Source organism: Solea solea, chromosome 2 (genome assembly GCF_958295425.1).
Source record: "Solea solea chromosome 2, fSolSol10.1, whole genome shotgun sequence".
In the NCBI taxonomy this organism is placed as follows: Eukaryota; Metazoa; Chordata; class Actinopteri; order Pleuronectiformes; family Soleidae; genus Solea; species Solea solea.
Genome location: NC_081135.1, coordinates 34,928,475 through 34,953,700, shown reverse-complemented (window position 1 = coordinate 34,953,700; position 25,226 = coordinate 34,928,475). Strand labels below are relative to the sequence as shown.

Here is a 25,226-nt window from a genome sequence, read left to right as displayed (position 1 = left end):
AATGTCCTGAAAAATACTTAAAGGACCGAAAAGAGACAAATAATGTCCTGAAAGAGTTACAACAAGATCATAAAGACATACAAAATGATTGTAAAGAGACACTGGACCAAAAGGGGACAAAACATTGTCCTGAAAGTTACTTAAAGGACCAAAAAGAGACACAAAATGACCATTAAGAGTTATAAAATTATTGCAAAAAAATACACTGAATTACCACTAAAAGAGAGGCACAAAGTAACCACCAAGACAAAATATGTACATGAAATGACAGAAAATGACATGATTCCTAATATAAGTGAAGTGTCCACAAAGAGATGCAGCACGACTACACACAAAATGACCTCAGAGACACAAAATGACTGTAAATATACACAAAATAACCACAGAACCTGAAGTTGAGAACAAACACGGACAAAGTAAAATGACTACAACACCCTAAAACATACTTTATTTAAACCTTTTCAAGCATGACACCATCTTCACAAGACCAATAACCTGTGATGGAAGCTGTTAATCTCTCTGTGTTGACTGTGTATAACTGATAAACTACGATTTAAACACACATAGGCTTTGTCCAAGGTACATAAACATTATCAAACACAACAGCCACTTCAAGATCTAATCCTGTGACAAACAAAGAGTATTAACCACTGAAATGTAAACAAATGTGAGCCCAAAGAGACGTTTTTACTTGCAACGTATGGAATTAAAGAGAACTATCAGACAAAAATACAAATTAAATGTCATATTTTTGCAATACCTAACACTTAAGAGTCATGTAGTGATTAAAATATACAAATTCACGACCGTAAAACACATCAGCAGAGTTTTCTTTATTCAGAAAGTATTTAAGCAGTGCAATTAAAATCTGCAGACAATGTCAAAACTCTGAACTTACAACAACAACAACAACACACATTCATGAGTGAACCTGAGTTGCAGTAAATGAAGACTGTCGGACAGTAATAAGACGGTGGTTTTCTGCTCATACTGTAGTTTACAGAATACCTAATAATAATAATTATTATTTGAAAATTAAAAAAAAACATCTTGGCACTGGTGTGAAGTGAATCCAGTCGCACAATTCAACAAATAACGACGCACACACACACACACACACACACACCACATACACACACGTCGTAATTCATGCACTTTAGTAGAAAAACATCCAGAAACAGAAGCTGCACATGCTGCTTTTGTGCAATTTTCTCCATCTGTACAGTTATTTCAGTGGCTTCCAGAACACATTTCAGCCTGCACTTCCTGCAGCAGCAGCAGGGTGGCGCAAGTGAGCAGACGGGCAGTGCAGTGCAGGAGGAGGAGGAGGAGGAGGAGGCTGTGCAGGTGGACGGGGCTGCAGGAGGGAAACGGTGTCACACTATGAGAGAGTCCCTGCTCAGTGCAGTGCTCTGTCGGGGGGGAAAACACCGAGAGCCACACGTTAGAGGCGCTTCTGCCATTCCGGCTCATGCTACGAGGGGGTTAGTCCGGCGTGTCACATCTGAGGTGTCCAAGCTTTAAAAGGTACAGTGTGTGAAATTTGTTTGTTGGTGAAGTTGCATCTTAATGTTCTTCCCTTCCTTCCAAGTGAGCATCAGTGAGGAGGAACTGTGACTTCACTGAAATGTGTGCAACAGGAAATAACAAGGGTTTGGCCCATAGTGGACAATAGTGCACCGCATGGACGTGAATATATGTAAAGGGTGGCAGACTTGGTCGGACTGTGAACTGGGGCAGGTGGGATTTAATCTGCATCTTCATGTATTCTTTGTTTGGAATTAATAAAAAAACAAAAAAACACTTGAATTTCAACTTTAATTTGACACACTGCACCTTCAATCGCAATTCCGCAGAGACCGTGCGTGTTAGTAAAGACTGTGACACAGAAGAAGCTTTTCTTTTTTTGTATGTAAACTCACTTCATTTCAGATTCATTCATTCATCCACTCATTCATTTCATATTCAAACAGTTACTGTACGTTACAGCCACCTTTAAGACAACATGCACAAACAACACTGTCATGATCCAGAGACTGTCTGTTTACATGAACACCCGTAATCTGACCTCAATCTGATTAAGACAATATTGACATTGTGACGTTAGATTTTCCTGTTTTACAAGTTTCTAATTATAGTCTGACTATGACTCGCACCTGCACTGCTGTGAAAACTCCAATGAGATTTTATAATCTGATTAAATCCATACTAAGACTAAGATCTGAATAGGAGGAGGAGTGGACAATATTATGTTGATTATTGTGATAAAAAGCACTAAAAATAAATTGATTGTGGTGAAATACTGGGATTGTTATAATTGTGATTGGGGGAAATTCTTAATACTTCATAATTATTCTTAATAAACTGTAATTTTGTCTTTTGAAAACTTACAAAAAACTTAGTTTTCTTACAAATATGTAGGCAGTAATATTGTAAAACACAACTATTTAGTATAATCCTATGTCTTGATCCGAATACACCATGTGTCTTCATCAGATTACACCTAATTCAGAGTATGACCTTCTTCAGAATCAGAATATTGCTGTCCATGTAAACACAGTCATTTAAGACAAGAGATAATCAGATTATGTACTGTACATAATACTGCGGAAACTGTTTATGCACGCAACAGCTGAACTCGTCTTTTATTCTTACTGTCCAAACATCTCGAGGAAAGATGAAAACCAATCATGTTCCTCAACTCTGTCCTGACTTTTCAAACCTCTTTTAATCCCGACTGAATGGTCAAAAATATTGAGTAGCGTAAATCTATAGAGTGTAGATTTTGGCACTGCTAAAAAATGAATTAGGTGAGTTAAACTAAGGTGACAAACGAATCATGGACGTTAAAGTCACATTTGTAAAGACACAAGTCCTGAGAGAAACAGTTGATTGTTGAGTCTCAGTCCCTGGACATTTTGGGATGGATGCCCCTGGATGGTCATGAGAGGGTTACATTTGTGGTTTAAGTCGTTCTAACAGAATAATTAGATTTTTTTTTCCAGAACAAATTGATGGTTTTGGTCTTTTCCTGGATTTGTTTCCAGTCAGAATAAAGACGAGTATCAACAGTCTCATCCTGGATCTATTTACAGTACTGAGAGGCTCCTTTCCTGAAGGGCCCAGGGAGGAAGGAAGGAAGGAAGGAAGGAAGGAAGGAAGTCCTTGTTCCTGCTACAAGTAACTCACCAGGTTTCGGTTCCTGTCCCTCTCGTCTCTGACGCCCTGCATTGTGAGGGACGCTCCCTGCTGAGGGGGGCGGGTGTAAGAGAAAGGCCTCGCAGCTGGTTCACTGGTCTTGTATCTCTCTGATCTGGGAGGTTCTGCAGTGCGGTACCGCTCGGCGGTCGCGTCGCCCCTGCGGTACCGCTCTGCCTCCAGCTCGCAGTACGGAGGCAAAGTGTCGTCCTCTTCTGGACGGTTGCTGGGCGACCGGCTGTAGAAGCTGTCGCTGCCCTTTCCTCTGGAGCTGCCTTTGGACGGAGTGTCACTGTCCTCGTCCGCTCTCCCACCGCCTCGCTCTCCTCCCCGCCCCCTCGCCTTGCGCTCCATCGCGCTGATGAGGAGGGTGTCGTCGTATGCTCGGTTTTGAGGCGGCCGTGCGGGACGATCGCTGTCCCAGGTGTCCCTTCTCTTCTGCGGTAATGGCGAGGGGCTGCGGCGCCCCCAGCCGTCATCCTCATCCCTGTAGGATCGCCGGGGCGGGCTGTAATCCCGCTCATAGGGCCGGTCCGGAGGCTCGCCCCTTCGGCCGGGAGGGCCGTAGCACCGGGCAAATTCCTCCAGCTCGTCCAGGGAGCCGGTGCGCCCTCGTCTGCTCAACGTCTTTCTCTTCATGTGCTCTGAGCGAGTGTTCCACCTTTAGCATCGTGGAGAACCACAGAGATGGAGTTTATGACATCACACAGTGAAAAAACAAGGGCTAAATCTGGGGAAAATATCTGATTTTGATTTTTTTTTTGGAGTGCGATTTGATTTGTGATAAAAAATGGTTAAGTTCAACAAAGCTGTGTTATAGATAAGGTGAATTTGCAAATGTTTCTTTAATCTTTTAGGTATTTAATGGAGGGAATTGCTGGTGAGGAGTGAGACCACGAGGGTGTATGAGGGTGAAACTAAGTTATGTAGAGGTTCCTGAGTGAAGAGAGACTCCTCCACCAACCCGTCCTTTGCCAAGTGTGTCGAATGTCAGAAAGGATGTAGTTCTTCTTTGTTTGTCAGCTTTGAAACACAAAATACAAGCCGTGGCTGGGTTGTCCACTTTTAGGCCGTAAAGCAAGGCCCAAGCCTTCAGTTTTCTAAGGCTATGACAACCAATTTGAATTCTAACGCTGTTATTCAATTCAAGTTCACACCTCATGAGCAATAGGCATCAGTTTAACAGGAAGAAAACTGAACCAGACTCCAAGATGTGCAGCATCTGCCATGACAGGTTGGGGTGAAAGGAAAAATTATCTATTGTGGAAGTTAACTGAAGGGTCTTGTGCCACTATGGGATGTTGAACATGGTTAAAACAGAGTTGATCAGTGTCATCAATGATTTGAGGTTGTGGATTTAAAGGGGGGAAGAAGATGGAGTTGAACTGCTGGTGTGAAGTTGTGAGTGGTTTTATTTTGGGATTTGTATTCATCACAGTTGGGATTGAGATATTTGCTATTCAGCGTGGGTGAAATGCAGCAGCAAAATAAATATAAAAACACACCTTATCAGTGTAAAGACACGTATTACGCACAAAAACACTGTAAACAACACGTATCAAAAACGGTACCTTCTGTCCAGTTCATCATCTGAGAGGTTTGCTCTGTCCCGCCTCAGCCTGTGGCTCTGCGTGCGCGGCGCCGCTCTCACGACCGACTGCTCATCAAGATCCGAGATGGGCGGGAGCGCCTTCATCTGGACCTTCTGATAGGTGTGTCTGAAGTCGGCCGTACCGCCGTCGTGCAGAGAGCTCAGCTCCGACAGGCTACTGGCTGTTTGGAGCGACACGTTGATAAAAGAAAATCCCGTCATCGTCACCGACATCTTCTCAGTGAGGGCAATTAGACGTCATGGAATTAATGTAAGGATTAGACAAACACTAGCGCGAGACACGCTGACACAAAACATGCACATAGAAGAGGAAGACGTGGACAGACACACACACTCTGTCACACTGCCACACCATAGACTGTCGATAAAACGTGGATGTAGTCTTCCGGTTGCAAAACAAAAAACTTTCCATTTTGAAGCCTCAAGATTTCATATTTATTAAGATTATAAGGACAGTTTGTGCCGTCCTTTATAATCTGCTTTTCAGGTTCAATCCCTGACTTTGGCATGTAGATGACACATCTGTATGACGTGTTTAAAAAAATCAAAAAATCTATGAATGCAGAAGTGAAGAAAGAATGCCTGCAACTGATAATTTTTTTCATAATCTGTCTATTATTTACTTGATTAATCAATCAATCGGTTGGTCCATATTCTCCCCAAACCTCCAAATGAAGATGTTCTCAAATGCCTTGTTTTATCCACAAACCAGAATGATTCAGTTTTAATAATTTTTCATTATTTGGTGCAAAGTAACCAGAAAAAAGTGCTCTATAAATCCAGACCATAAATTCCTTGGTTGAAAAACTTGAAAATAAGGCAAATTTTTCCAAAAAAGTGAATTATTTTCCCTCCAGCAGTTTCGCCCCCTAGTGGCTATATTAAAAACGGTTACTTTCCTGCGCAGTCTCACCCTGCAAACCTCGAATTATACGTCCACATTTTATATCTATCGTCTATGTGCCACACAGAGACCGGCCTCATCTGTGCAGGCTTACGTTTGAGTGCGGCAGCCATCTTGGCAGGGGGCACCTGAGCCAGCTCCTTCTCTATGTAGTACAGGACTTTCATTGTGTCCTGGTCTGGACTGGCTTTCAGTCGATAACCACTGCGCACTGTGGATGTAAACACACACGCACACATTCGAGCACACACAGCAACACACAGTAATCATGCAACACAGACATGTAAATGTTTAATCCCCCAAGCAATTAGACTACAAAACAAACATGCAGGAGGCTGACGGACATTTCTGTACGTTAGAGACAGACTGACGATGAGGGACGGTGGATAAATGATGGTTAGTGAGGTCAATGTTGTTGAAACACATCATTTTTAATATCTTTGCTCAGTGTGACAGCACTAACCTCCAGCCAGGTTGTTCTCCATTGAGGGGATAGAGGTGATTTTTGGATCCATGTGGGAAGACGGGACAAGAGGGACCACAGTGGGGACGCCAGGGACGTAGTAGGGATACACGGGTATCTGGGCCTGTTGTCCAGCTTTGGCCATCTTCCCCGCCTCGTACACTGTGAGGGGGAAAAGGTGCTCGCCGTAATTGGTTTGTGTGTTTTTGTTTGTTTTTTGTTTTTTTTCTTGCGTTACTCACAGTGACGCGGGCAGCAGCAGGAGTCGGGACAGCAGCAGCAGCGCACGTAGCAGCAGCAGGAGTGAGGACAACACTGACACCAGCAGATTCCCAAAAACAACAAGAGCAGGACGCTGCCCAGGACGACAGAGCCCACAAACGCCCACTCTGAAACAGAGACACACACAGACACAGATAAATATACGGTTTATGGTAATTACCAAAGTGCTATTTTGTCTCATCAGGGCCGGCCCAAGCCTTTGTGGGGCCGTAAGCAGAGCCCCCCCCCCCATCTCAGAGTAGCTGCTGTTTGACTATTATTGATACCAATGTAACACTTTAAATTAGTATGAAAATAAATGTAATTATAGATGTGTTATTTATCTTGTTTAACTTAGAGGACAATACAATCACAAAAAGTGTGCAAAACAATGTGCAAATGTGCACAAAATGAGTAAACTACAAAACAAAATGAAATAACTTAAGCTCAACACTATTTAGATCGCAAACTATATCTAAAAATATCTTCTAATCGGTTCTTCTAATAGGATAAAGTGGTAGAAAATGGATGGATGGGATGGAAGTTAAAATGTTTTTTTTCCCCTCCACATACAACTGGGGGGCCCCAAGCAGCCCCTTAGTTTGATTATGCCGTGGGCCGGCTCTGTGTCTCATAACAACTGTGTCAATACACAGTGGAATAAAGTTAAATACCTCATAAAGGACAGTTTAGAACTTGGACGTAATTAGAAAGGTTATATGTATTTTTACTTTTCCACTTCTTTGTTAGTTTTATCTGCTGACTGCTGTTAACGTGTTTATTTGCAGGAAAAAATATATATTTTTTACAATATTAAGCTGATTACACAGTGTAACAGTAAAAAAAAAGAAAAAACAACATCATCTGCATATTAATTCATCCCCTAGATCTTGTTGTTGTCATCAGGGAGTGAGTTTTGTGGGGGAAAAAATGAAAGTGTATTTACAGAGGGACCACTAGAGGGACACTTAAGTTGTCTTTTGCCCCTTTAACTATAATTCTACCATGTTATGTTTGTGTGTCTTTCCAAATCAGGATCCAAAACAACAAATTGTGATACCTAAATAGTAAACTTCCACGGTTCTCCGGGGAACTCTAAGTGACTCTTATCATCATCAAAGCGTCCTGACTCTAACAACACACTTCCTGTGGGTGTGACAAAGCCCTCGGTTAGTCAACAAATGTGGACCAGAGATAAAGGACGAGTGTAAATCTGTGAGTTTTGTTGCTTCAATAACCTACAAACTGTGTGTGTTCACGTTTTAGTTTTGACAAGAGCTGATTTGTTAGCGAAACAGAGTTTTTGTTAGTCAGTGAGAATCAAATATTGGGGGCAGCACGAAGGAAGCTGGAAGAGATTGGTTAGTACATATAGTGCCGTACCTGGCATAACCTCCACATTAAACTCAGGTAGGAGATCGTCCCGCTCACCTTTCCTGCCTGCAGAGAGAGGGAGAGCAAACAGGTGAAGGCCGGCAGAGGAAGCAAGAAGCAGGGGTGGCAAATTTGGGGGCGGAGCAAAATGTTGAACGGTCATGCAGTGATCGGAGAGAACTGCAACAACAACAGTACTTTGGTGCGGGAGAGTGAGTGTTTGACAAAATTGAATTACTAGACAGAAAAAGCTCAAATCTGTACTTTTACTCAAGTAAGGGATGTTTGAGTAAAAGTTGAAGTCAAATACTACTTCAGTGAAAGTGTTAAGGTATATGATATTTACTGTACTTAAGTCTTAAAAGTTACCTTCTGATATACAATTAGGATTTAAAAGTAAGCAGTGAGATTAGCGCGACACAAGCTCAGTGGTAGAGTGCGTTGTCTTTCAAATGGAAGGTTGTGGGATTGATTCCCAGCTCCGCCAGTCTATGTGTGTCCTTTGACCCCATGTTGTTCCTGACAGCTGTGCCGGGAAGCGTGTGAGTGGGAGTGAAAGACGTGTGATAGAAAATGTGTCCTCTATGTAGATGGAGACCATTTAACAACTCTTCTTCTAATTTTATTTGGTAGTAATGTAGCGTCCGAGGTGTAGGAGGCTTGTAAAACACTTCTTCAAACGACAGAAACTCAAGAACAGGTACACTGTACTCCTCCCTCTATTGCTCAGAGCTCGAACACACAACTCTGTTTCCCAACATGCCTCACTTTTCAAAAACGATGGGACTGGCGATCTGTCCAGGGTGAAACCCGGCCTTTCTTAGAGGATAAAGCATTAGAAGACCGATGGATGGATACCGGAAAGCAGAGAAATAGAGCTTTGCACCCATATACTTGTCATTACGGTAGCCCTCAGGACTTCCACGGAACAACCGTCCAATCACAGACAATATTCACCAGCGTGTCACGTGACAGTGACGTCAGCTTCTCAGTACCGTAATTCCTAAATAGTTGAACAACTGCCAGATATCAGGGTCAGAAACACTCACTCGTTGAACATTTTTTGACAATTCTACAACCACAAAATCAAAATAAATCCAGGCGGCCTGATTATCACGATGCTCATACGAGGGTTAAATGAAACCCATAATTATAGAGAATGCCACGTCAGAGTACAGAGTTTAAAGGTTGAATTTCCCTTTCGGTCTAAATTTAGGAAGCAGCCTGCAGCGAGTGACCTGAGCGAATGCCGCGATACGTAACGCACACATTCATCACAGATGCCAACAATGACAGAGTACGCTGATGGAACTGGGGCGCACAAACCGTTCTAGGGCAGTCGGTCTGGAAAACAAAGCCTCTTTTGTTGCTTGATGTACGAGATAACCAGGTCAAAGAATAATAATAATAATTTTAAAAAAAAGGTTCTGATTCTCGACTGTGTTTCCCATGAGGTGGCGAATGGCGACTATAATTAGAGTGACGACTCGTCACTTGTCTGAGACTTTCACACATGGGTTTCCACAGTGAGCTGAGCGAGATGAAATAAGTGATCCTGCTCTCCTGGCCTGGCATACACTCGTCTACATACCATAACGCTCAGTAACGCCGGGTAACCTGAGAGAGCTGCGCAGCTATGCAGGTTTGAGGAGGGAGGGAGTGAAAGATGCAGAGGGAACATGGAAGGTCGAGGGATAAGTCATGGAGATTTTGTAGGAAAGAGGGCGTCAGGGGGGAGAAAAATGAAACTACAGATTAAGGGGAAGTGTAGATCTATCTTGTTAAGAGGTGAGGTGAGATGAGATGGTCTGACAGCATTGAAGCTTTAGATAACAGTAGAAAGGAAAGAAGAGTGGAAAATGTGTGGATTTGTTACATTATTGATGGATTTTCTTTTAAAAAAACACCCAATATCTAGTATGTTAGTCATTCTTAAGAGGTGCATGGACATTTTGTTAGTTTCAGATAAAACCTGGCTGATTTTTCTTTGAAACCCAACTCCCACTGGTTAAAAAAAAAAAACATTTAAACAAAAATGAGATTTTTACTCATTCAAATAATCTGTAAACTCTTTAAAATGTGTTTTCGACGAGTGGGAATGTGTTTCATCCACATTCGCTTTTCTATTTTACAGTTCTAGCACTTCTCGGCTCGACTCTCTTTTATTGCTTTTCCATCACTGATGGTACCTGGGTCAATACTAAAATGTGACGTTCGCAGACTGTCGGCCACTGATTGGCCAGAGTGTGTCGAGAATTAAACCAAACAATGCCGAGCTGTAGATCGGTTGAAAAAGACTTAAAAATCCTAAAAGAATGTGTTAATCTCCAACATTTAAGGACAAAGGACACTTCTAAAATCTCAATATTTAGTTAGTTCTGTCGTATTTCAGTCCAGTGACGGAGTCTCTGCTCCGGTCATGCAGGAAGTACTGAACGATTTGGTGAACAAATCGTTTTAATGAACTGATTCTAATGATTCAGTTACACAGAAAACATCTGCTTTGACCGTCACTACTTTGTGTGTTTGTGTCGCCTATAAAACAACATCGCAGTGTATTCCTGTTGTTCTCACAAGTTTCCAGTCCTTTGTTCTTCTCTCCTGTGATTGTGATCAGATTAACGTGCAGTAGAGGAGGAGATTGTGAGTGAGCAGACTTTGACACCAGCTCATCGTGTCAAGAGAAACTGTTCCTGGATAAACTTTCACAGTCACAGTGTTTCTTTCTACTTTCTCTTGCTTCCTCTCTCTTCATGTCTTCCATCAGCAGCAGCAGCGGCGGCCCTTAACTAGTGCTCATGTCTCCCTTGAAAAAGCACGTCGCCACGGTAACGGCTTAAGGAGTGGCGTTTGGCAACAATGGTCTCCACAATTTCCTTCTCCCCCAGTGAGCAGACAGCAGACAGACTACTTACTCCTGGTTTCATTAACAGTAGGTGCTGAATATCTGACCTTTGGCACCACAACATTAGTCACTTGCAGTGAGTTTCAAGAGCTTCATGTAATCATTAATCCATTAATCAGCAAGTGTACAGTGACTTTTAAATATAACACACTATAAACATAGTGTGAAGATATGAGGTTTCGAAACCTCTGTGGATTTAATGTGGCCCGCCACCAGTTTCTGCTATTTACAGATTCAATTAATCATACTTTTCTTTTTAATTACTGTGTACTATACCTTGTCCCTTGTCAAAACAAACACCTATTTTGAAATGCTGTTAAATTGTTGAAATTGTAATATCATGACGGAATATCGTATATATCTCCCAGCATGACTTTTTTTTTACTTGACTTGTTTAATGTGAACCAGACCCCTGGTTTGTTCTTCCTGTGTCTGTGTGAGGGTTTTCTCTGGGTTCTCCGGTTTCCTCCCACAGTCCAAAAACATGCAGATTTTGGGATTAGGGTAAATTGGACACTCTAAATCAGGGGTCTCAAACTCAAATGACCTGATCAATATGCCGCATTGATTCCTTTTTTTATATGTAGTCTATTGCCTCATGTGAGCTTTTTTGTCTTTTACTTCTTCTGTCTTTTATCCATGATTCTGTACAGCACTTTGGTCCACTGTGTTTGTTTTAAAGTGCTTTACAAATAAAGTTGGATTGGATCATTTCAAAATATAAGTGATTGTTTTTAATATGGAACAATATTCACAATCATATCGAGGATAAAGTGGTCGAAGATGGATTTTTAAGTTTTACATTCTGGTCATTCAGATCAGGCAAATTTCTAGGATTCATGGTTTCTTTAAAGCCTTTAAAGCCTTCTCCACATTATGATTGCTTTTATTCCTTATTATCACAGTAAATGAGGGTCGCTCCTAAATGATTTCTTGAGTGTAAATAAAAGTTTGTATGATGCGTAACAATGGGGGAAAAAACAAGTTAACAGTAAATATATGTATACCTAGCACAAGTAACTCCAGCTGGCCTTCATTCTTCCCCTCCAGATCGTCCGCGATGATGATTTTACAGATGTACACTCCACTGTCGCCCCACTGCAGCTCCCCGATCCTCAGGTCTGCTTCTGCAGCGGGACAAGAAAAACGAAAGGGGAATGAAAATGACTCCTATGTGGAGCATTTTGAACAAATGAGACCATTTGCATTCACGAAACAGACAGTAGTGCTTGTACAGATTGAGACAACTGTATGCACATTCATGCATGAATATGTAATATATCTGGATTTAGTTGCAGTTTAATATTTCATTTCTAAACATATCTGGTGGTTACTAAGAATTTCCTTTACAGAAAGTTGTTGCAAGTGATTCTAAAAGGTCAAGTTTGTAAAATTTAGGAGGGTTTGTTGGCATTATGAGTTATTGCTTTAAAAGTAAAATAAAATTGCCTTTTAGGCCTTAGGGGGGAAAAAGCCTTTAAAGTATACTTTATGCCACCATTTTTCAACAGAAGACCAGCCACGGGCATGTGTTTTGCATTTTGATGCAGAACTTCACTATGCAAATAAAAAAGAACTTGTCTTTTCTGGTATGCAAAGGCCACCGTAGTTCCCGAAAGCCTAAAGCACTGAGTAGAGGAGTCCTCTGTTACAATCTGCAGTCTCACCATTAGATTGTTACAAACTGGACATTTTTCAATGACTGATTACAAAATCAGCACTTATGTGTAGAAGACCAACAGTTGATTCATGATGATGGTTCATTCTCACTTGGGACAGAACAGAAGACAGCTGTTGTGCCTTGATAAGGCTTGATGTGGACAGGGAGTGAGAGCAGGAGGTGGTGACTGTACAAGAATAGCTGTGCAAACGTGTGTGTGTGTGTGTGTGTGTGTGTCATGCTGCTCTATTGTGAGACAAAGACAAAAGAAGTTTATCTGGACAACAGGAAACACAAAGCACAGTCAGCTCTGACTCCTGTGCTTGGGGATGAATCTTGTGCAGCAGTGGTCAAACAGCTGCAGCAGCTCTTTCTCCTTTAAGGGGAATTCTGGGATTTTTCCAACTGGGTTCTAGGAGTGACACTGGTGCGTCAGTAATGTTGTCAGACACTTTGAGCAATGTATTATCAAAAACAAGCACTTTGAGTGCCTACAATGTAGAATATCACAGTTGCACAGCCCTTTAAGTCATATATTATGGAAGATAAAAATGATCACATTACTGTTTACGATGGCTATGTCTCGGCCTTTGTAGTGCTCCGCCAACGTCATGGAGGCTCCCTGCATCGAGGCCACGACCCGGACTGTGCGGCTGCTGTCGGAGCACTCCAGGTGGGAAGAGGGTCCGAGGTCGGAGGCCTGCACGCCCAGATTCTCCGGCAGACTGAAGGACTCGCGCGTGCGGTCTCGACAGTAGGACTTGTACCACCACTGCACCACCGGGACCTGGGTGGAGGCCGTTTGGTACTGACACGGGAGGACCACAGACTGGAAGAGCATCGCGAACCGGTGTTTCTCCCGCACTGTGACGTGGACGCCATCGCACACACACACTGACACAGACATAACAGACAGGGACACAATGTGGCAATAAGTGGTTGATTTCACGAGATAGCGACAAGCTCTTATACTTAACAATGGCAACAGCACCACCATACATTTTAACAGTTACTACTGTATATTCTAAACATGTGTGATATGGGGCTACTTCCTGTCAGAACATTATCCATCACCCCAAGAAGCTCCACTGTTGAACATCCATCCATCTATCTTCTACCGCTTTATCCTCCACATGCCAATCCCAGATAACATTGGGTAAGAGGCAGGGTTCATCCTGGAGAGGTCACCTGACTAGCATGTGATCAACATTCAGAGAAAAACAACCATTCTTACTCCTTTACACCAGTGGACAATGTACTATCCAACTAATATTTGGAAAGTGTTTGGGTTGTTGGAAGAAAACCTCCTGAAAAACTCATGCAGAAAAGAGGAGCTGGAGGATTCACTATTGTCTGCGTGATATACTATCCACATAAGCAAAAAGGTGGCTCGTTGGTCTAGGGGTATGATTCTCGCTTCGGGTGCGAGAGGTCCCGGGTTCAAATCCCGGACGAGCCCTTCCGAGCAGTTAGTCATCCCTGTAGTTTTGGGGCACCCATGGTCAAGAGAAAAGCAATTGGATGCTCTCCGTTGTTGTCTGTTGTGTCCTGTTCGTTGTCCACGAACGTCAATGTACGTTGTTTACATTCATTGACGTTGCACAGTACCATGTGTACAGCTTTATTGAGTTGCCAGTTAATGTATACAATAAAAATAGCAGAAACTAATGCAGTCTACAACAACTGTCCTAAATTCATCCTTCAGTCTTTGCTGAAAGTCTAGCTTCTGACAATCCTCCCGTGCTAAAGTCCGAAATACACTGCAGCATTTCTTTGTTGCTATATTTGATCCCCCCTGCACATACTGGAAATGAAGTGATCCCTCCCTAATATGATGCTCATCCTTTAGACTTTAGCAGAAACGTCAAGTAATTATCCTCCAACGTTATGGCCCAATTTGATGGACAGATTGTACCATTAAAGGAAATCTAACTTCGAACTTCTCTAGAAATGTAGAAAGCATTTTTTTGCTCAGGATGACGATGGTTTGACCCCTTTGATTGGAAAGGTATGTCTTCCCAGCTGGTATGAATAGCATGCAGTGAGGCCGCAAGGTGTTTTCAATATATTTAGTCTACACTTGTTGATAAAAGAACTGGGATAGACAAAACTTCACAAGGCTGTTTCTTCACACTGCATTAGTTTTAGCTGAGTGGACATGAGTGCAGAAAAAAAGCAGTTTAAAAGACTGTGGGAGGATGTACAGTATCATGAAGTTGTGTCTCTTGTTAGTCTTTGGCAGATGATTCATGATGATTCTATACCTGAGAGATACAGTCATAATTTCTCCCGTCATATCAAACTGGGGGAGATAAAACCAAAAAACAAAAGAGCAGCAGAGATTAGGTGTGTGGGGGCTCCTCTGTTGCTCGGTACCAGGGTCAGGAAGGTCAAATTCCAGTATGCGTGGGGGGCTGGGAGTCCTGCGGGAGAGGCAGGGGGTTGTCATCACAGAGGGAGGGGATCAGTGGAGTGAGCGGTGAGACGACTCGTGCTCATCTTATTAGCCTTAGGTGGGGCAGGAACTTGCTCTAAACATTTCCCAGAAGACAGGAAATGAAAACAAAAGCAAGTCCACCACTCTGCCTCTGCTACGGACCACAAAGTAGAGATGTACATATACAGTACAGTGTGGGTTTATCATGTTTATCTAAAATAGATGCATGTCTGCTCTTTGGGAGGCCACTGTAAATCACAACTCAGGTAAACACTTAAGCCTCATTCACACTAAAATTAGATTTTAGAACATAAATGAAGCTTAGCTCATATGTGTTGTATTTTTCCATAATTTACCAAACAAACATCATGTTCTATTAAAGAAGACCTATAACTAGCACTTAAGTCTGTAAACTACTCAGGAAAATGTTTACTGACATTGTAAATCAAGAGAGAACTAGACTCCTTGCTCCCATAGACTTCCATTCAAGTCTGAACTCTTCAATACATTCTTACTTCCCATTTGGCTTCAAGCAACAAACCAGACTGTTTCTATACATTCTACGATCAGCTTGCAGTATTCCTATTTAAATTACTCAATTTATTAAACAACGAGAAAATAACTTTTGTACTTTAATTCAAAACAATATACTCTATGTTCTATAAATGACATAATAATAACCCATTCTTTTCAAAGCTTAATTACAAAATGTATCTTTTTTCTTTGTATTTATTTTTTACTTTTGGGTACCGCTGTCAAAATCTAGATAATCAGGTCAGTGTTCGTTTCAGTTTGAAACTTAAACTTAAATTGATCCATTCTTTCTGCTCCAGCTCTCGTACAGCACCACAGTGAGTTTTAAAAAACAGAGGTTCATCCCTTTAATGACATCCTGGGCCCAGTCAGACAGAGTGATGATGGGTGATTAAGCTAAATTATTTTACAGGAGGAGAAGGAGGAGGAGTGAGTGAGCTCCTATGAATTCCTCCCATTAAAAAGCAGTGGTCCTCCCTTTGTTTCTTTTTTTATGGGCCAGTCCATTGTTAGCCCTCCCCCTCCTCCTCCTCCTGTCCCATTTGAGGAGCAGGGAGAGAGAGAGAGGAGGGGTGAGGTCGAAGACTCCTAACCAATGGGATTGCCTGGCTTCCTCCAGCTGGGTGTGAACAGACCAATGGTCTGCAGAGGATTTAAACCAAACTGTTATTGGTTTGAGTTGATACGAGGTTGGAGGAAACAAACAGAAACTGAGGGATGAATCACCTTTAACTGCTGTTTACAGAGAGTTGACTCACTGTACGTTAATGAGCAGGTAACAGAGATGACAGACACTCTCCGCCTCCACCTGTCTGCACACAAGGCCTCATTCAAAAACAGTGTTTTTCTTTTTCTTTTTTTAAAGTTGTGTGAGGTCACAAATGTATTCCAGGTCAGAGCTCCGCTTCTGCTGCTGCAGCAAGCTTCCTGAACACGGCCAGACTTTTCCTGTCCAACGCTGTCACATTTCCTGCCATTTCTGCTTTGCGCATTCCTTCACATTGAATCATTAGCCCAAAAAGAAAGAAGAAACAAAAGACGGGGGGAACACTGATAGGAGTGAAAACAGTCTGTGTGTCTGATAAGAGATTTCACAGAAATGTTACAGCAACCTTATGGAACATTTCTGAAGTGCAATATTTCTAAATGACATCACAAGTGTAGTTTTTGGACAACTTATTGCAGCTAAGGTACAAGTTGCAGCAGCATATTTAAAGAATATATGGGTCACTTATATTACCAATAAACCTGCAAATTATTGATTGTTTTGTCAATCAATTTGTAAAATTGGCAAATGTATTACTGCACACCAAAATATTCATTCTGATGTCATAAATGACCAAGAAAAGCATCAAATCTTCATATTTGAAGGCTTGAATCAGAGAATGACTACGTGTCACAAGATCAGAACAGTTATGGTTTAGTTTACTGTCGAAATCTGTTTTAGATCTAATACATTTTTTAGACACCTTGATCGAGTTAAGAATAAACGCTGTTACAGTTCTGGGAGTCAAACTATTGTGTGAACTCACTGATGAATTCAAATTTAAAAGTAAAACATTATTTTCTTTTTTTATGTGTCATACTACAGATATTCTGGGATATTTATTTGATTGTAAGTATAAACAACAAGCCTTGAGCTTCAGCCAATTTATTTTTTATGTACTATATAACCAATAAATAATAACCTATGACCGTCTAGATTGAAAATGTACAATTTTACTCAGAACATTGGCTTCTGTATGGCTTCTAACTGCAACACTGTGAAACAGGAGGATTACCAGGCTAGCCCTAAAATATTATTAATAATAAATAATAAATAAATAAATTAAAATAAACTTATTTGGAAAGCACTTGTTACAGAGTGCTTTAAAAGATTGAAAAAAAAATAAAATCAGACATTGTTGTTTAAAGTATATAGAGATGATGAATTTGAATGCAATTTATAGTGTTACACAGGTCGGACTGCAACGATTATTTGATTAATCGATTATTAAATGATTGCTAGATTACTAACCGCGATGGACTATCGAGCTGTCCAGGGTGTACCCTGCCTTTTGGCTAATGTCAGCTGGGATTGGCACCAGCGACCCTCATGTGGAGGGTAATGTGGTAGAAGATGAATGAATGGATGGATGAATGAATGAATGAATGAATGAATGAATGAAAGATTTGTGATTTTTCAGCTTCTTAAATGTGAAGATTTTCTGGTTTCGTTTATCCATATAACAAAATTAAAACTGATAATTTTTTCGTTAGTTGGTATCAATAACAGTCAAGCATCGTCTACTACGAGGTGGAGGGAGGAGGGCCCCCCCAAAATCTAATTCCGCTTAGGGCCCCATAAAGGCTTGGGCCGGCACTGTTCTATATTGTTCTATGGATTTTAAGCTAGGACTTCTTTCAATAACTACATTTCACAACAAATTCTGTACATTAAGTATGAAATAGGGTGAAACATGATTCAAAATATAATATTAATTAACTTAAATGATGTATAAGGCAAAACAAACAAGCTGTTTCCCAGGAGTTCCGTTATGTATGAAGTTAACGGTGCCTGGGATAATTGTGGGATCAACCTGTTGCGCTGTTGTCGTGAAGTTTGCACATTTTTAACAAGCGGATTTCATGAAAAGCAACCACACTCACATGATGCTCCCAGTAGAACAGCCAGTCGATAAAAGGTCATTATATTGTCCGGTGTTACAGTGAAGTGTAGTTTATCCGCATGGTGCTCATGTCCGTGAAATAATCCTCAGACTGAAGCAGCAGACAACAGGCGGCGCAGGCTCCGACTAACGGGACTGTACCACTTCACATGGAGGGGGTGGAGTGGGGGAGTCCAAGACCGAGGAACACAACAAGAACAAGTGCTAACGACTTTTCGCGACTCAGCACCAGGTAACACAACAGGATTGTGGTACTTTTGTGTGTGTTTTTTCAGTTCACCTAATGTGGTTTTATGTTCTTAAAACAGCAGCGTCACTTTTATTTAGTAAGGTCTATCCAGGTGCACGAGGTACAGTAGGTGGGGGTGAAATCTTCTAACAGCACACACTGCAAAATGTATTCTACTGAATACTAATTACTACTACATAAATACATTATAGTCAATGTAGAATACATGATCTAGGGAAGAGTATTCAGGCCACATGTAAAATATCTGAGATTCTGAGATTAAAGTCAGTTCTGACTTTAATCTCAGAATTCTGACTTTAATCTCATAGGCTTACATATGATTAACAAAAATAAAAAAACAAGGAATAAAACATTCCCACCATATGATTAAAAATAGTATTTTATTTGCTTATTGTTGGATAAGGATTTAAATTAATAAATCAATTGAAATTACAAATACATTTTTTTATGACAGTGCCTTGACATTCGTTTGATTTCTGCCATTTTGATGCAGATTCAGGTCAGGATAATCAGAAGGCTGGTTTCTGTATCTTAACAGAGTACATCATTAAGTGTTTGTACTGTATAAAATAGAATTTTATTTTAATACAATTCAAATAAAATTCTAATTGTATTTTATCATGCCCAAAAAAATGCAAAAGGAACACAAACTATTCTCTGGAGCCAAAGAGGTTACACAACATTTCCGTAGGACGAAAAACAAAGAGTCAAAACTTAACCTTTCTGAAACGTAAAAAATTTAAGAATAAGTTGGAGTGCACTTGGCCCATTTCAATCCTCCAAGGCCTGTCCCTATAGGACAACACTTTCCAGTCCAGTTGGTGGTGCTCACTTGTCCAAAGAGACCATGGAAAACCAAGTCCGCCAGAGCCCACACGTACAAGTCAGCTCTCAAAGAATACAATAACATACAAAAAAGGGAAAAGGGAGATATGATTTCTTCTGGAAAGGAGAATGTGAGATTGAGTCTGCATATGTTCGATGATTTGACTGATGCTGACCCTCGTTTGAGCATGAATGGAACCAGTTGCCAGTTTACTAGCATCGGTGGGGTTCATGACCTATCTTGCTGCCAGCCACCAAAGGGTGCTCAAGGTGGTTTGACTTCACTTTGGGGAGCCGTCTTGTCAGCTATGGGGAAACCAATGAAAGCAGATTTTGAAAGTTCTAGTGCAGTACCTGTTGTGATTAGGGGTGGCTGCTGTCACGTTTTTCCAGATAACTCTTGCATTTCTTATCTAAATAAGGTCAATGTCAGCACTACCCAAACTGGGGCCCTTAGTAAGTCACCTGCCAAGTTTTGAGTCTGTCAACCAAACCGTTAACACGGTTTACAGCCAGACAGACAGATGTTGGAATATTCATGCATTCCTAATTGTACACTCGTTTATTTTATATCCATATTGTTTCCTCAGATTTTATATCTTTTATTTGTCAGAATGTAAAGAGAATTTCAAGAAATATAACAAAAAAATTCTGAAATAGTTGACGGACCCTGCCTTTATGGACGTCATATCATGTAAGTATATAAAAAAAGGGGGCATCAGTAACTCGAAGGTAAGTCAAATCAAACTCTGTATTGATCGTCACGGTAATCAAGGCGATCGCGGCTGCCACGGTATTGATCACGTTTCTCATCGAGACGGTCACGACTACCACGGTACTGATCACGTTGGTCATCAAGGCGGTCCCGGCTGCCACGGTACTGATCACGTTGGTCATCGAGGCGGTCCCGGCTGCCACGGTAATGATCGCGTTGCTCATCGAGGCGGTCCCGGCTGCCACGGTAATGATCACGTGGCTCGTCAAGTCGGTCGCTGCTGCCACGATAATTATCGCGTTGCTCTTCGAGGCGGTCCCGGCTACCACGGTAATTGTCGCGTTGCTCATCGAGGTGATCACGGCTTCCACGATTGTGATCGCGCTGGTTATCCCGGTTACGTTGCGAGTCAACATCACTGCCGTGGCCATCATTCCTGTCTCTGCCACTGTTTTGACTGTGTTGATCATCGTCAAATTTGCGTCCCACCGGTTCATTGAGGTAATTTTTTAGAGGAGGAGCAACATCTTTGTCCTCGTCCTCTTTGTGCTGCCTCGTCTCGCTTTTTGACTTGTCGTCCAAGTATTCCTCTCCAGCTTCAGGGGCGTCTTTGTCATAAAACTGCACTTCTCCAGGAGCACTAACAGACACAAACAGTCATGTTAACAGTCAGTACTATAATAGACTTTTGTGGTGCTTTTGCAGTGGCATAAACACGATGGACATGTGATACATACCCCTCAGCATACTTGGCCTTTTGGGCCTTTTTCCGGCAGCAACAGAAGATGATAATCCCCACAATGAGGACAGCAGCGACAACACCTACAATTATACCTGCAATGAGCGCCGTATTTGAGCTACCTGTGAAGAAGAGAAGAAGAGAAATTCTTTTTTTTCCAATGCTGCATTTCCATCGCAATGCTTGCGTTTCGACAGAGATTGACGAACGACAACAACTAACGCAACACAACAGACAACAATGGAGGACATCTAGCAGTTCTGTTTTTCTTCTCAGTTTGTGGCTGACCATACTCTACCATTCTACTCTGGTACCCCAAGGGAAGGCTGCCAAAGTTTGGACAGCTGGGGCTGGTTATATTGGTACTATTCCTAATGAAAATGCAAAGAAATACATACTGTAATATACGGATCCCAACTGTTCCACTCGGTGGAAACATGGCTTTATAGTCCAGGTCTAAGATCATCCTTCAACATTTCTTTTGGCAACTTTGAACACATGTATGTGAGCTACATCTGTATTGTTTTTAAGACTCTAGGTGGCACCAGAACAACCTGATTTTACTGTCCAAGGTCTGTGCTGAGGTGTATATTGATATATTCTAAGGTAAGGTAAGTTCCGAGTTGCTGAGCAGAACTGCAGATTTGAGAGGAAAGTGAGTCATGATGTCATCACACTCACTGGGCATCACAGCCAAGGTTAGGGTGCAGCTGGCGGTGCTGATTCGATTTGTTGAAGAGCAAACGAAGAACCCGGAGGTCTCCTGTGAAATGTTGAACAGGGACAGAACTCCGTCTTCTGCAAACATGTGGAGACGTTTGTTCAGCCTTTATTCATGAAACAATGTTGCATGAAAACAAGATGTGTGAGAAGGAAGGCCAACATACTTTCAGTGGTCTTAGGTGGAAATTGTCTAGAAATATTTTCAACAGTGAAGCTCTTCCACTCATATGTAGGTGTTGGTGAACCTTCCTCAGACACACAGGTGAGGCTGATGTCGTGAAAGTACTCTGCCTCGCCCTGAATCCTGCAGATCGGTGGAGATGGAGGAACTGCAGGAAAACGGAGAATACCATGTAAAAAGAACACTGTGATTCTGACTAAGTTGATAAAGTTACCTTAAAATTAAACACTTGACTTAGTCTAAACAACCTTTTTCTTCATGCTCAAATAGTTTCGATTTGAAAAAAACTTAATGGTTTAAGGCAATTGTATCAACTTCCTTCAACAGTACTTCTACTTTTACCACAGTCTTTTATTTGTTTTATGTGTACTTCCACTTAAAACAATAATGTCAGTACTTTAGCCACATCTGGTTTGTGGTTAATTCTCACCAAGCACCAAAAGGGAAGTGGAGGTGATTGTTGTTCCCTCGTCATCGTTGGGGATCAGAACACTGCACTGGAATCTGCGACTGTCCTTCATGGTCACCTTAGTTAAGTGCAGTTTGCCCACGCGTTGGTCAGTGTCCACCACCAGAGTGGCTCTGCCTTCATAAGCAGGCGCAATGTCCACTGGAGTGTTTAGAAAGAAAGTGGCCACGGGTTTCTGAAGACATAAAAAACACAACTTACAACAATATCTTCTCAAGAGAACTTTATATTTACTATGTTAGTGCTGATGGATGGGTAGATAGGTAAGATAAATGGATAGGTAGATAGGTAAGATGGATGGATAGGTAGGTAGGTAGGATGGATGAATAGGTACGTAGGTAGAAATAGGTAGGTAGGATGGATGGATAGGTAGGTAGGTAGTAATAGGAAGTTGAATAGGTGGGTAGGTAGATAGGATGTATGGATGGACGGGTAGGTGGATGAATAGGTAGGTTGGTAGGAATAGGTAGGTAGGTAGGTGGTCAGGCCAACAGCACCGTCTGCTCGCACCCAGGACACGGCTCAAGACCATGGGGGACAGAGCTTTCGAAGCTGCCGCTCCCCATCTGTGGAATGCCCTTCCTGACCACCTCAGAGCTCCACAGACGGAGGATGCTTTTAAAAAAGAACTAAAAACCTACCTTTTTAGGAAAGCATACAGCTAATTTATTTCTTTTATTTCTTTTATTATCTTGTTTTTAAAAAAATGTAGCACTTTGAGGTTTGTTTTTCAAATGTAAAGTGCAAAACAAATAAAATCTATTATTATTATTATTATTATTAGGTAGAATCGATGGCCTTCAGTATAACCAACATCTTTACCATAATTCCTCTAATAACCGTCCTCAAACATATTTCTAATGTGTGAATATTTCAAATGGAAGAAAGTCAGATAATGACTTTGACTCATTGTCTGACTAATCTTAAAATTTGCAAAATTGTCTTGGCAAAAATATTTTCTTATATGATCTTTGTGTATCATGACATATTTTGCAAGTGGTTTCAATTGAACATCTCACCATTGGATCGTCGACATTGTCGGGGTCTGCTTCCCATCTGAGGACGAGTGTCGAGAAGTCAGGTCGCGCTGGGGCATAGTTACACAACAAGGTGATGTCACCGCCACTCGCTACCTCGTATTCTGCCTGTGGAATAGAGACCTCTAAAGTCCTGCAGCTGGGCAGCACTGAAACTGAAAGCAATATGTCATATTAGACCAGTGGTACCACCTGAGAAAATATTGAGCTCTTGAAGAAAATATAGCTCTTGAAGTTACACCATTAGGGTCAGCTACTGTATACCTGGTATATACAGGAGAACAGTATTTCTCGATGAGATTTACCACCAAGTACCACCAGAGGAAGCTGACATACAACTGGTGGTACACGTACCACAGTTTGAGAACCATGGTATTAGCACAGCAGACTCCTTTAATGTGGTGTTTTTTGTGTCATAAAATACATATTTTGTCTATTAATCAGGAATGTCCCATTAACATAAGGAGACAAAGACAGACCGGCGAACAGCAGCAGCATTAGCCCTTATCAAACATAAAGTTCCACGCAGAAACACACTTGAAATCACATCTCATAGTTAGTAAAAAAAAGTACAGTACAAAAAAAAAATTGGAGGACAGGCAGAAATCACAAAAATCATTGAATCAAACTCAGGCTGCAATGATTATTCAAAATGAATTGTCAACTATTTTGATAATCCATTAATCTGTAATCGAGTGTTTTTATTTACTAATTCAGAGAAGCTCCCTAATTTTTCAGCTTCTTAAATGTGAATATGTTATGGTTTATTTGGTCTATACCAGTGTTTCCCAGCCCTGGACCTCAGGGAACACTGCTCTGTATGTTTAAGATGTTGCCCGCTCAAACACACCTGATTCAGATGAACAGCTCGTTATCAGGCTTCTGCTTTGGTTTGGCAAACACTAATCAACATTTTCTGACATTTTATTAACCAAGCAAGTGCTCAAATAATTGGGTAACAGAATAATCAATTATGAAAATAATCGTTAATTGCAAAAAATCACAAACTAAGGTATTAAATATATATTATACCTAAATACAAACATAATAATAGTTATATCTACAGGTTTCTTTTGAGTCAAATTGCATGTGTTTCCCGGTTAAGTGGTGAGACGTTAGGTTAATGATTAACAGGTGTAATAATCACAGAGGTGTGGCAGGGCTTCATAGAAAGAGGAAGAATGAGGCTTGAATCTCACCTGTGAGTATCACAAATAGCTTTTGCCATGGAAGCTGCTTCTTTGTCGTCATCGCTGTGAGATAATTAAGACATCCAACAATTAGAGACAGAGACAGAGAGAAAAAAGAAGAAATAAAGAAAAAGAAAAATCACAAAACTGTTGCGTTCAGTCCAGGACCTGAGAGCACGTCTGTAACCTTCACGGTGAAACTGCCAGGTGTGGAGAGGTCGACTCTTCCTGTTAATGAGTCAATGGTTATGGGTCACATGTCACCACTGGCCCAACCTACTGTACGTACATATGGCACATGAAACTGTCAAATGTCTAAGTTGCAACAGTTTTAACAAACATTATCAAACAATCAAACAGCGTTTTAAATATTCATGAGAGAAATATTTACCTTTTCAACAAACTGCACTGTCGCTGTAAGCTGATTTATTTGTGTCTACAATACAAAAGATATTAAATGCAGTTAATATTATAATAATTATTATTATTTGCATTTTAAATGACGTTATTCACAGGCACACAGATACTTACTGATTTGTTAAATATCATTCGTTAACTAATCCCCTGATTTCGATTCTATTGAATGCTATGAAAATCAACGTTTGGTACTGTGCTCAGTTTGACCTGCAGGGGGCAGTGTTGTATTGAACACACCAAGATCATAGCATTCGACTTGTGTGCAAACATAAAAAGATAATGAATGTAACTGGAGAGTAAATGGCCTTTAAACTCTTTCATAGCGCGGTAATAGAGAATAGTGTGAATGTGTCACTCGAGGGGGAAAATGACATAGAAACTTGATTTGTTTTGAGGGAAAATACTAAGCGTAGTTTATTCAGGTTGTGCAAAAATAATCAGTGAAAGTGAAATAAAACCGTGTAAAAATGCCAAAACTGCTGGTGCGGTCCTTTTGCAAAAAGACGTTTTTAATCAGCCTAAACGGAGGACGATGATGTAAACTAATGGATTAAATTGCATTTCTATGGATAAAAATGCAGTTGCAAGTGGCTCCGGGATGAAAAGAAATGTGGCTCCACTTCACATCCAAACATGTCAGGGGAAGTGAAAATTGTAGGTTGT

General features: G+C 41.2%; 2 protein-coding genes and 1 non-coding gene across 5 annotated transcripts; 1 reads left to right on the top strand and 2 right to left on the bottom strand.

Annotated features, from left to right (window-relative positions):
- Positions 1–818: 818 nt before the first annotated feature.
- LOC131455291 (immunoglobulin-like domain-containing receptor 2) lies at positions 819–18,399 on the bottom strand. Of its 3 annotated transcripts, XM_058622836.1 has the most exons (10): positions 17,998–18,396; positions 12,942–13,271; positions 11,725–11,844; positions 7,822–7,878; positions 6,420–6,566; positions 6,178–6,339; positions 5,809–5,925; positions 4,770–4,971; positions 3,190–3,859; positions 819–1,412 (listed from the first exon to the last, which is right to left on the bottom strand). In XM_058622836.1, the coding sequence occupies exons 1-10, from the start codon at positions 18,035–18,037 to the stop codon at positions 1,377–1,379; spliced, it is 1,881 nt and encodes a 626-aa protein (XP_058478819.1). In that variant the 5' UTR covers positions 18,038–18,396; the 3' UTR covers positions 819–1,376. The 3 variants fall into 3 exon arrangements, with proteins under 3 accessions (XP_058478819.1, XP_058478820.1, XP_058478821.1); XM_058622837.1 differs by lacking the exon at positions 7,822–7,878 and having other exon boundaries at positions 17,998–18,399; XM_058622838.1 differs by lacking the exon at positions 5,809–5,925 and having other exon boundaries at positions 17,998–18,388.
- trnap-cgg (transfer RNA proline (anticodon CGG)) lies at positions 13,765–13,836 on the top strand. Its single transcript has one exon. It is a non-coding gene; the product is annotated as a tRNA-Pro (tRNA).
- Positions 18,400–18,630: 231 nt separating the features above from the next.
- On the bottom strand, positions 18,631–24,363 carry LOC131449878 (cell surface A33 antigen-like). Its single transcript, XM_058622167.1, has 7 exons — positions 24,156–24,363; positions 22,939–23,111; positions 21,881–22,094; positions 21,434–21,598; positions 21,228–21,344; positions 20,545–20,668; positions 18,631–20,447 (listed from the first exon to the last, which is right to left on the bottom strand). The coding sequence occupies exons 1-7, from the start codon at positions 24,205–24,207 to the stop codon at positions 19,835–19,837; spliced, it is 1,458 nt and encodes a 485-aa protein (XP_058478150.1). The 5' UTR covers positions 24,208–24,363; the 3' UTR covers positions 18,631–19,834.
- Between the last annotated feature and the right edge of the window lie 863 nt (positions 24,364–25,226).